Source organism: Gallus gallus, chromosome 15, assembly GCF_016699485.2.
Source record: "Gallus gallus isolate bGalGal1 chromosome 15, bGalGal1.mat.broiler.GRCg7b, whole genome shotgun sequence".
Classification (NCBI taxonomy): Eukaryota; Metazoa; Chordata; class Aves; order Galliformes; family Phasianidae; genus Gallus; species Gallus gallus.
Genome location: NC_052546.1, coordinates 3,116,477 through 3,128,910, shown reverse-complemented (window position 1 = coordinate 3,128,910; position 12,434 = coordinate 3,116,477). Strand labels below are relative to the sequence as shown.

Here is a 12,434-nt window from a genome sequence, read left to right as displayed (position 1 = left end):
AGATGAGCAGAATGTTCCTGAAGGAACACGTTCAGCCCTTGATTGCTTTTCTGAGGTTGCACAGACGTAATTAAGGCCAGGATACCATCAGAACTTGGAAACTATTGAGAAGCCTTTTCACAACTCTGGGCAATGTAGTAAGATTGAGAACTTCACAGAAGCAGCACTGGGTGCTTCTGAGCATGAGTGGGATGCTCAGAGCAGTTGTGCAGATATTAACCAATTAGTTTATGCTCCTCTTTCTGATGGGGGAACTGAGAAAAAGCAAAAAAGTCCCAGGTAGCAAATCCTTGCTAAAATTGCACTCTCAGGAGTTCATGCCTGTCTTTGTCCTTTCTTGATCTGCAGAACTGTGTTCTATCTTTCACCTCACTCTGTGCTTCCTGCTGTCAGAGCAAATCTGTACTGCCAGCTGCCCTGCAGTGCTACGATTTGGGAGACAAAGGTGCATTAATATAGCTGCGGTAGGAAAAATAAATAAGCCATTTAGTTTGATACATCTAAACTGATATATGTTTGCTTCTTTTGGAAAAATTCCAAGTGGAGAGCACCCGGAGTGATATTTTGGTGGTTTTCTCAAAGTACTATAGCCCTCATTGTACAGCAGATTAGAACCTGCATAGGACAGCAGACGAAATGTTCCCTCAGTTAAGCATCCACCACTTGCACAGGGCCTGGGTAGATCTCAACCTGAAACAAATAGTACCTCCTGCTGGAGAGGAACATGCCCACGCCTGGATTGGGAAGGACAGCTGACATCAGGAGGAGAGAAGTGGGTGATGTTCCTCTGGTGGAGTCAGGAAGAGGAACGTCACAAAGTGCTTCCCAGCCAGCAGGAGTCAAATCCAACATGGAACAAGCCACATTTCAAAAGCACTCCAAAGAAAAGTCAAATGCCATTATTTCTCTTTGGGCAGCGTTACTTCCTCTCATCAGTCCGTGGGGTCCTGTGCTACTGCCAGCAAACATGCCAGCCATCTGGCAGATTTTATTTTTATAGTGATCCAACGACTACAAGGCATGCCAGGCTATTTGTACCATCTGCCACATAAATGTCATCTCAGCAGCAAAAGCATGGTGAACACCTGGGGCCTAGAGTTCCAAAGCCTTAGAAAGGAGAAATCACTGTCCCCAAGTCAAAAATAGAGCGTGAAGTTTGGGTACCTCTCCACTAAGCGACCACTACAGGACACAGCAGTAATAGACCATTCTTTTAGGTTGGTTTTACCTGAGGGGCTTTACTCTTTCTTATTTCTACTGAGGTTTTAAAAATGACTGCTTGACAAGTGGATGGACATTTACAACAGAGTAGTGGTTTCATCTAATTAGACACAGTCTGCATTTTTAAACTAGAAAGGACTGTATTTCATCCCATTTGGAGATCTTGCTCCACAAATCAGAAGTGAAGATCAAACAATACAGTTCATGATGCCCACCAATGGGCTTGAAAGCAGAGAAGAGTTTATGAAGAGGAAAACATTTAAAACTTCTAGATCTTGCAGCCAGATCTATAGACAAGCCATAGTATATTAGGGGTTTTTCAGAAGCTTGGGGATTTGGGTGTGGGCTTTTATTTACAAAAGAAAAGAAATCCTATTATTTTTCTTGGGGCTATAGCTGCTGTAGCTGATTTTATGAGCATTTTTTGATAACGTATGCCTGACTGAGAAAGAACAAAGTGCATGTATTCATGTTTATAAAGACTGTTTGAAAACATCCTAACACTGTCAAATGCTTAAAAAAAATTGGGCGAAGTGTATAATTTGTGAGATTGGTGCAATACTTTCCTAAATCAAATATTCCAGCTATTAATCAAGTATTGCACTCAGAGGACATTAAAACAGCAGTCTGAAATGATAACTTGTGTTCCTAAATTTTTCAGACTGCTGAGGTTCAGACTGTGTACTCTAATGGGATGATGGAATGGAAGCAACATGGTTTGTTGCTGTTTTGTTATTTTAACATAATTACTTTTCTCAGCATGTTTTTCATTGTTGAGAACATAAAAAAGAATAGTGCCTTAGTCCAGTAATTTTTCTTTTGTGTTGCATATTTAAAAATTGGATAGGCATTGCAATGTTTTGTCCCTGTTTATTACCGTTGACAGTTTATTTAACTGAAGAGATCTCCACAGACAGTTTAGACAGCCTTTACCCACACATGAACACAGATAAATCAGCCTGTGTTTATGCTCGCATTGCTTTGTAAGCTTTCCTCTTTGCTCTTTCTCACTCCCTCCACTTCCCCCTCCATTTTATTGCTGTCAGTGTTGCCCCCATGGAGGATCTCTCTGATGTGCTCACAGTGTGACTTTGCATTGTATTTCTTTGTGTGTGTTACACCCATGCTCATCTTTCCTGAAAACGGAGCACTGATCTTGGTTTTTAACTCAGAGCCATTGTTCATTCTTCTCCTTTATTCCTCTGCCAGCACAGCTCTGTTAATTTTGATAGGAGGAAATAGGAGACTCTCTTGGTCTGCCCTTAATCCCATAGAATTACATGGAAAAAGTTGGACTAATGCTGCAGAACACTAAACCCTTGACATCCCTTGGAGAATTGTTTGGCAATTACTGAATTTCACTGAGCAGAAAAGAACAAAAAATTTCTTTCTGTTTTGGAGAAACACAAATATTTAAGAATGTTTTAATGGTCAAACAGCTCTTTTGTTTGAGGAGCATGAAATAAGACTCTTTTGTAATCAGAATACTTAACAAAATAGCATAGACTTTCTTCCGAGGTCGGAAATGAAAGCACCAAGCAGTTTGGCAGTTAGAAATTCTTGCTGACTAAAGGATTTCCCCATGTGGTATAACAATATTACAACACCACACCTTTACACATCACTGTTTTCTGCTGAACATCACTGAACTCAGTCCTCCCGTGCTCTCAAGGTCAGTGCCTCAGTGCCGACCTATGGGTGCCATTTCCCCCCCAAAGCATGCTGCCAGGGGAGCTTGGGGCACCTGGGGCCTCCACAGCTGCTGCAGCCCCGAATTGAAACAGGCATTTCTGAATCAGAGCCCACGACTGGGACAGGGGAGTGGATATACTCATTTTCATTGAATTGTGCTGGACTCTGGGTATTTAATTATCCTAAACTGCTCTGAAAGATCTCGGACTTGGTTTGGCAAGAGGCCATCATTTCTTGGCCTCCTAGAGCTGCTGGACCCACACTGGTTTTTCTTCTCATAAGCCTCTCTCATGGCTTTGGTTTGCCTGTTAATTGGAGAACAGGATGAGTCTGCTCTTGGAACAGAAAGCAGAGAACAGATGTATAAATCTGAGGTGCATGGGCAAAAGTTACTCCTTCAGATTCACATAGGGTGATCTGCTGTAAGTATAACATTTAACCATTTTTCTATGACCACTGAAAGTCTTAGCCCAGGAAAGAAGGCAGAAAAGCACACTGCTTTTTGTTACACAAACACAGACTTGGGGAAGGACTCACAGATATCTGCTTTTCTGATCTCCAAACTACACAACTCGAATCCTTCCTCCCCACCATGCTTCCTTCAGGCTTCATTTGAACAAATATCTTGCTGGGTGAGATTTGTAATGAGCCAATTACCCACTGTTTGATGACATCTTGCCCAGAAGTACTTTAAAAGTCTATGTGGGCTTTAAAAAATACCAATTAACACCTCAGTGGAGATATTTGGAAAATTCCAAATTTTAGATGTCAGAGTGAAAAGTTTTAAATAAGCAGCCACAAGGCTGGGCTGGCTGGAGAAAAATGTTCCTTCAAAGCCTGAAAAGTCCCCTTTGTAGCACTTCGCTGCTGATCACTAGGAGATGTGGAGTTAATAGAGAATGGGAATTCAAAAGCTGTTCTGCTGGAAATGTCTGATAAAGATGATTACAGTGCAGAGACTGACCCTGGGAGGGCTTTTTTCCTGTGGTATTTGATACACTGTGGCTTGACAGAAGTCCCTGAATCAAGTTGGACCTTTTCAATGTGAGTAATGACTGTGCAGCCCCCATAGGTGTGGCCCCACCAGAGCGGTGCCTGTGGGCTCAGGGAGCAGCCGGAGCCTCCTGAGCCAAACACAGATGTTAATTTGAAACAAAACAAACCGTAATGTTATGTACATAACAAAGTGCTTGGCAAGCTGAAGGAAAACAGTGATTTGTATTGTTATTATTATTTAATATATAAATAAAGGCCTCACTGGGCTGAAATTGAATTTCAGCAGCCTTTCTGGAGGCAATTAAAACCATTAGCTTCATCAGCCAAGGCCAGCGTTTTAATGTCTCTGAAACACTCAGGCTGCCAAAGTTAATTATTCATCCTTTTCCTAATTGGATTCAGATTGCATTTTAAAGGTGCAGCTTCAAGAGGGTTGGCTAAACCTTAATTTTTCACCCCTACCTCCCCTCCATTCCTTCCTCCCAAGAAATGTCTCATCAGAAATCATTTCAAGCCTTGCAAAAGGATTACAGAGAAGATTTCAGCCCAGGCCAGCAGCTGATATCTCTTGGCAGATCTCAGCTGTTTTAGTAAACAGTGCAAAAACCATACATTATTGCAAGTTACTTCATGATAGTAATGCTTCTTTGACATGGAAAGCTGACCAAGAGGAATGGGAAAGTATCAATTGGTCTTATGCTAAGACTTACGGCAAAGTACACTGTTCATGCCTTACATTTCCACCAGTAAACAAATAAATTTGGTTTTATAAAATGTTTATAGTATATAAACACATCATATTCTGTGCTATACCAGTAATTAATACTCTAAAATACGAATTGTGGGTATGATACAGTCCTTAGATTGCAGGCTCCATTTCCTAAGGCTGTAAAACTTCTTTTTGGTTCAAAACTTGCTGTTTTTTGGAAGAAGATGAATTGCTTTTCATAACAGAGGATTAGAAAATAAAATAACCTTTTTGTGGCTAAACTGGAAAGTCGTAAGTCATAATTTGGTATACAGACAAACCTTTTCAGCTGTATCAAACCTTGTTTTAGGTTGCTGAACTCAGCCTGTGTGTGATGTGCTGTCTCTAAAGGCAGACATGGAGGGGTATTATGCAGTATGTAAAAAATAAAAGCATAGATCAGTATTTCCCAAAAAATATCCTTTCTCTAGACGAAGTTAAAAGTGCACTTTCTGGTGCACCTCCTGCAAAGGAGAAATGGGGATCAACTGACTGACGGATGAAGAGTGAAAAACAGGAACAGGAGTACAGATTTCACAGGAAACAAAGGAACACTTGGAAGGAGATGCTGAGCAGAGAGAGCCCTGAGCTGCCCTGACAGATGCTCTGATCTGATCTGTTGATAATTTGTTTCTCTATAGCACATTTAGCCTTTTGACAGATTGTTGTGCTTTGTGGTGTTTGTGGTTGCTTGTTAATATTACATAAAGAAGTAGGTTTTCTGATCTATATACAGACAAAACAAATTTTAGTGTATAACCTACTGAACAAGATATCCAGCCGCAACTGACCTTTTCCAGACACTCTGGTGATGAAAAGTACCATCCCATTATCATAATATATTTTCATCTTCCTGTGCAGTTATTTTTAAGCTGAGGAGTTAGGTGTCACTCGTTTTCTCATTATTAACAACATCATAAAAGAAAAATATCTATTTGGAGTCTGAACTGTAGTCTTTCCAGGATTGTTTCTCAGGCCATCCGGTTGCCTGTGAGTTTCCAAAATGAAGTTGTCAAGCAATGTACTGACTTCTTTTATGAGGTAGAAGTAGGGTAAGACAATAGTCTATAATATTTCAGATGTGTGTAACTGCTGAAACTGCCAGATCTCTGCTCACATTATTAGTGACACTTGCAAGGTGAAGGCTGTCACAGGCTAAGCTAAAAAGGGTGTGGGGATTATATGGAGTATGAATTTCTGATGTAACTGTTTCTCAAAGCTGCAACTGAGAAACATCTGTTTTTTTTAATGCTGTTCGTGCTTGCTAACACTCATGACTGCATGAACTTGTTTCCTAGCGTTCAGCTTGCTGTAGACTTCAGAAGATGACCTTATACACTCAAAGAAGCAAATTCTTTTAGAAGCAAAGAATAATTTGATGTAGATTGGGACAAGTGTGAGAATCATGCCCATGGGACTACTTCACAGATTGCTCAATGGTTTATTTGCTACTTTTTAATGCTATTTTCTTTAGTAATAGCATTACAGCGTGATTAGCATTTTTGTGCTGACTATACAATCATACCAAATTAGTGTTTTGTATTCCATGTCATGCATTAAGTCTGAAAAACTGCAGAAAGACTAGCTGAGGTAAGATGAAATTAGCTCACATCAGAGCATTGGGACTGATAGGAAATTGTTGCTGAACTGATGATACACAATGCTTTGACAGTACAGGTATTTCTAAAAAACTGCATGCTTATTATCCCTTACAATGAACATAAACACACACTGTCTAGCTGTGCTGTAATAGCTGGGTTGTGAGAAGTTAGTAGAGACCTGATATTTTAAACACAGACTCTCTTCTCTCCCACACCATATACCTGTCTGCAGAAATGAGGCTGCACACTCTGGAAGTCATTCCAGGCCTCTTCATGCTGTATCCTTTCTTCACAATTTATATCATCCACCAAAGGTGTTGGCTGCGGTGGCTGCAGCCAATGTGAGCAGGGACCCTTGCACAACTCCGCCCTGGCTCTTCGATTTGAGAACAGCTCTTACAGGGCTCTACCTTTTTCTTTACAAACAACATGTCCCTCATACTATGCAAGATGAGAAAGTGAACTTCAGTGATGTTGCTTTTGCAGTAGTTGCTACCAGACAGATGTGGGTATTGATTTTAGAGTGTCACTCTTAGAGCACTGTCAGATTTTGTTTACCAGAGAAAAGAGCAATCTCCAGTTCACAGATGCAGTGACCTATGTAAGTTGTTTTAGGTTAGAATGACTTATTTACAATTTATGGAGAAGTGATTTCTTTTTAATTGAAATTTCCAACTCATACAGGCTCCACTTGGGAGTGGCTGATTCATGCCTTGTCTTGCCCTGCACTGTTTTCTGGAGGAAGACAGGACTAAAACCCAGAGAAAGTATTTTCTGGCTGCCCATGCTGGGAAAGAAAAGAGTGAAAGAAAGCCTTAAAATGCTGAGAAACTCTGATTCCTGAGTGACTTGAAGCCAGGAAAGCTTCCTCTGCTCCCGTCCTCCCTCTGGAGAACTGCAAAGCACCCATAGCGAGAGAAACGGATGTGTAACAGAGCAATCAGGGAATAAGGCCCATTCATTTTGGACGTGAATATCCCTGATGAGGAAATCATTTTAAAGCTACCCAATTTACCGTGCAAGATATTCCTATTTCAGGAACAATCTGTGAAGAATGGCTATATGTGGCTTCTGAGGGGAGATAGAAGTTGTTTCACAGAAATTATGTGGACCTTTTAAGATAGTCCAGCACACAGAGCTCTTTTGTCTTTGTAATTGATGCTGTCCAAGTCAGGAACAAGAAATGTGTCTTTGGCTGACAGAGAAAAAAACTACTGAAGAGCATATTTCCTAGGAGCAGTAACACCATAGCAACAGTTGTCTTTCAGTGCTGCTGCTGTATCACTTAATAGTCCTCAGATTGCCAAGAGCCACCATCTGCTCTGCCGTGAAACTTACTGCACGTGAGCTGATGCTGTTGGTGGATCATTACAGGAAAAACATATCTATACAGCACATCATTTTTGCTTTTATCTAAAATGATTTTTTTTCCTTGTAGCCACATAACATTTATTTTTCTCCTTTAAGAGGAATTTTGGGGGGAAATTTATCAGTAGAACTGATGAGGTCAGTAATCTTTGATGAAATACTTTGCGTGGGGAAACATAATGTGTGTGTGTGGAAAAAATGGAAATTCCAAACTGTGACGTTGGATTCGTTTTATTCATCAGATTTTCTGTTGAAAAAAATGGAAAAAATATTGTTCCTTTCAGTATTTTTCAGAATGAATAAATATTTTGAATGAGTTTTCAGCTAGGAGTTTAACTTACAGTGAATGGACACTGAAATAAGAACACAGGGTTTCAAACATCAAAATGAAAAATTCTAATCGACTGCATTTTTTTTTGTCCAATGTTCAGTTTATGAAAATGTCAACTCTATCCAAATTCAAGTCAGGAGAAATGTTTGAAAATTCTTCTGAGATGAGAATGAATTTTCCTGCCTAGTTCTGTTCTACTTATTATATACTAATACTGCCTGGCTCCCTTTGCTAGGTGTGGTTTTTTTGTCATTCTTCTATGAGGACTTGCATGGAAAGTTAAGGCATACTTGCTGATTAACTTAGCATGGAGGCTGAAAACAAAATGTTGGTCTTCCTTTGAATCTATCCAGGTTTCAGCAAGGATCCTAGTGCTGTGTACTGTGGAGTCAGAGATTAAATGTCTAAAAATTGAATTACTTCTACAAAAGGTGCCTGTAGGTAAAAACAGAGGCTGAACCTAAAGGTTTACATGCTGGCTGCTCTTACTGCGTCTTCTCTCTGGTTTTCCATTCTGTGGATCTTAGTGCAGCTCCTTCAACAGGCACTGAAAGCATGATACATTAAACAAAACAAGTGGACTATAAATGGCCCATGATTTATGGGTTATCTTGGTTTGTCAGTTCTCACCGCTGTGAAGCACTTCTGGTATTTGCACAATGATGTAAATTATTGCAGCATGAGAGCATTAGCAGAGTGCCCTGCAATCTGTGAAATATCCCATTGCTGACACTGTTTGTGCAGCCCAATAAGCTGCTCCAATCACAAGCTTACTTCTATCACTGCAGAGGAGAAGCAAACTTATTTTGAGGAAGTACTGATTTATGAAATACAACGAGGAACCAAAATGCCCCAGGCATGTGGATTCCCTGGCTGTGCGACTACAGTTCAGAGACAGCTCTTCATTTTGCATGTTAGAAACAGCAGTGAATGATCACAAACATCAGTTTGTATATGGAAGAGGAAATGCTACGTGCAGGGGGGCTGACCTGTGGTTTGGTGGTGTAATAAATCAACTAATAGGTTTTCTTTTTATTTTGTTTGTGTACAGCTAACAAGAGAACACCAGGTGGCCCTCTCCTCCATCACTTACATTGGCTGTGCTCTGTCCATCTTCTGCTTGACGATCACGCTGGTCACATTTGCTGTATTGTCGTGAGTGAATTTAACTGAATATGTGCTGAGCTGCTGTGGTACAGAAAACCAAACAGTGCCTTCCAGGTGACTGGTTTGGATCCCTTCAGGTGCCCAGAATAAAACAAAGGCTACCAATTTTTCAACCACCCTTAATTAGATTCTGCACATATATTTGTACTGGTTGGTTATTTCTAAATTAAATTCCTAAAATAGTGGTCCGTATCCCAACCTATTTTCATGCTATGAGAGATTTTTAGATTTTTTTTAAGCCTTCCATGTTTTGCCATAATTCAGGAATCCTGAAAGGAGGCTGTAGGAGTACTTGTCTCAAGGCAAGCACAGGATCAGCAAGGACCACAGGATCTCCCCGGCAGAAGTATCTCTGGATTGCTTAGAGTGAAATAAGCAGTACTTTCTGCTTTCCATCTTGCCTGTAATGCTGTGTATTTATAAACTGCCTAAGTATGTCTGGAAAGGAAGTCTCAGTTAACGTCAGCTGCCTCATTTCTATTTCCTAAATACTATGTACAATTAGACCAAATGACCTACATTTAATTTTGAGTATCTTTCTGTTCTCTGTTAGGCTGGTTTTCTAGCGTGTTGCTAAGGAGAATGAAGTGTGAAATTCACTCTGAGGCTCATGTTTAAATCCCTGAATTTCTGCACCCTTACACCTGTAGCACAGCAGCCCCTTTCAGTGCAGAGGGCTTTCTGCACGGTGAAGTTTTTTGCCATGGGCACTTTAGGGCCTTTTTGCCTATTTATGTTCTAGTACTGAGAACTGAGTTTGAGGCCCAGCTAGGCTCGATACAAACATTTCTGGAAAAAAGCTTTCATAGAACTTTCTGTCTAAACAAATAATAGAAAACCTAATGAGGGGTGAAGTAACTCATCCAAGGTTGTGCAGCAGATTGGGATCATGGCAAGGAATGTGATTCTTGTCTCCTTGCTTGTTAAGCACCAAACCATGCTGAGAGGCCAGTTTCTAGGAAAAAGGGCTTGCTAAACACAGTAAACTGACTGCAATGTTTGTTTGTTCCAAAAACCATGTGACTTCCAAGTCTCAAGATATGTGTTGGTCATACTTGGAGTGGGCGTGTAATGTGTGGCAAAATCCACCCTAAACACGTCCAATGTCTGCCTATTTGGCACTGTGCTATTAGCACATATAGGCAAAGGGGAATGATCTGCTCCATTTTTTGTCTGAGTGTAGAACTGGATATTAGTGTTTAGAAAGGAAAATTAGCAAAAGGAGCTGGTACTGCTGCAGCTGGGCTAAAAACTCCTTGAGCATACTTGGAAAGAGAGCTTGGACCCAGCTGACTATCACAGTGTTAAGCACCCCACCTACATACAGAATCATTCAAACTGCCAATTAAAAATAATTTGATTAGGCTTTCACTGGAGAGCGGGGCCACATTAGACAGCTGAAATGAAATTTTGCAATGTAGTGTTATGTAGTGTTAGATGATCATGAGGTAAGTGGAGAGGAATCTGGCAAGTACTTTGCTACTCTGTGTACTGGCAAGGACGGCTGCTTCCCAGGAGGGTCGTCCTGACTGCCTTCTGGGGAATGATGTTCCACTGTGTGACTGCATGAATTTCCTTATTAGAAAGCCGTTGGTACCAAGCAGCACTACCTTTCTTTCGGAATTACTTTTAGGGCATCAATATTTCTTTTTGTCTCTGTCTTCATTCCTTTCTAACAGAACAGTGGCTGAAACAGTGCTGGAAATACAGGGCTAATAGCTAGCCATCAGCTGCATTGCTGAGCCTATGCCACTCTGCTGAAGGGGACATGCACAATGTGCACCAGATGTTACAAAAGTCATCACAATGCAGCATAATAAAAGATGGGAGTGCATACTGTTGTGCAAAGGAAGCTGAGCCATTCATGCAGCCAAATGGTCCAGGTCTCCTGATACTGAAGGAGCTGGCAGGCAGTATGTTGAACAAGAAAGCTTCTCACTACAACTGCTCTTTTCTTTATGCAAAAGGCCTGAAATGTTCGGATAAATGTTTTTGTTTGTTTTCTACTTCCTGTTTCTGGATGATTACAGAAGCGAAAGGTCAGAATACTTCCAGGAAAACATATTCTTGTCAGATTTCCAGCCAGTTTTTGCAAGGACAAGAAAGAGAGGTTCAAATAATGTTGTAATCACATTCAGTGCACTGTCAAGATAGGCACCATCCATACGTGTATGAAGCCATAGTTCTGTGCTAAAAAGCTGATAGTGGTAAACTCAGAATTGTACCTGGAGGTTTTCTAATTACTTATTTCTAATACAGGCAAATATAGACAAAATAAAAACAGAAACTTAGTGCCAGGGTGTGGGCTATGTGGTATAAACTGCTGAATGCTTTCTGTGAGGCACAGATCTGATTTCTTTGACAGCTCAGCACCATTTAGAATCAAACTCTTCAGTCAGAACTCATTAGCAGAGCTAGTTAATGTGCAAATCAGACTTCTACTGCCTTTGGGATGGTGGCAGAATATACAGGAACCAGTTAGGTACCACTCAGACCTGGTGGAAGAAGTGCTCAACAGACACTCCACCAGAACAAGTAACCAAAAGCCAATCGGAAGCATTTCTGATGAGTCATAAGTATGTTCATGCATCTCAGAATACTGTTTTGTTCACATACCTTTCTGTCTTCTGCCAGGTCTGTGAGCACCATCCGCAACCAACGCTATCATATCCACGCCAACCTGTCCTTTGCTGTCTTGGTAGCTCAGATCCTGCTTGTCACCAGTTTTCAGTTCAGTCCTGGAACGGTAAGTGAAACAGAGAAATGGCATTTTTTGGAAGGCTTCTGCATGGTATGAATGCTACATACAATGTCTATTGGGTGTGAGATCCCCTATTTTTAACATGCCAAGCAAAACATGCCATCCCACAATACTGGATAAAGCCTTCTGTGAATTCAAATAGCATTATCATAGTATCTGTCCATGTTTGACTGTTTGTGGAACAGAAGGGAACATGAGCCCAACAAATGGTACCGTCACTATAGGAATGAGGAAGTTCCAGCTGCATGTTCAAATGGATCAACTGACTTTTGCCTGACAAGATTTATGTGTGCTCTCATCCATTTCCTCTACTGAAAACTGTATGAATTCTGTATTGGAAAATTTTGTATGAATTTTGCTTTTAGGTAGGGTAGTATTTATATTTCTGTTAGGTGTTTTGTTTATTTGCTTGTTTGCTTAATGTATTCTCCATTTTCTGCTATGTATGCTTGGCTTCTTTTCACGTCAAAAAAGTCATTCTTGCTCAAAGTTAATGAGCTTCTTGGTGGCGCTATCACGATTTCCTCTGCTCTCATGGGCAGCACAACA

General features: G+C 40.7%; 1 protein-coding gene and 1 long non-coding RNA gene across 9 annotated transcripts in view; one reads left to right on the top strand and one right to left on the bottom strand.

The window, feature by feature from the left end:
* LOC121106882 overlaps positions 1-12,434 on the bottom strand; it is a 361,649-nt gene that overhangs the window by 80,449 nt on the left and 268,766 nt on the right. For all 6 annotated transcript variants that reach the window (XR_006931549.1, XR_006931550.1, XR_006931548.1 and 3 more), the window contains one exon: positions 11,741-11,862. This is a non-coding gene — a long non-coding RNA (uncharacterized LOC121106882). The remainder of the gene's footprint in view (positions 1-11,740; positions 11,863-12,434) is intronic.
* Positions 1-12,434, top strand: part of ADGRD1 (adhesion G protein-coupled receptor D1) — a 122,422-nt gene that overhangs the window by 70,552 nt on the left and 39,436 nt on the right. For all 3 annotated transcript variants that reach the window (XM_415094.8, XM_025155657.3, XM_046901245.1), the window contains 2 exons: positions 9,009-9,112; positions 11,759-11,870. In XM_415094.8, coding sequence (XP_415094.5) covers positions 9,009-9,112; positions 11,759-11,870 — 216 coding nt within the window. The remainder of the gene's footprint in view (positions 1-9,008; positions 9,113-11,758; positions 11,871-12,434) is intronic.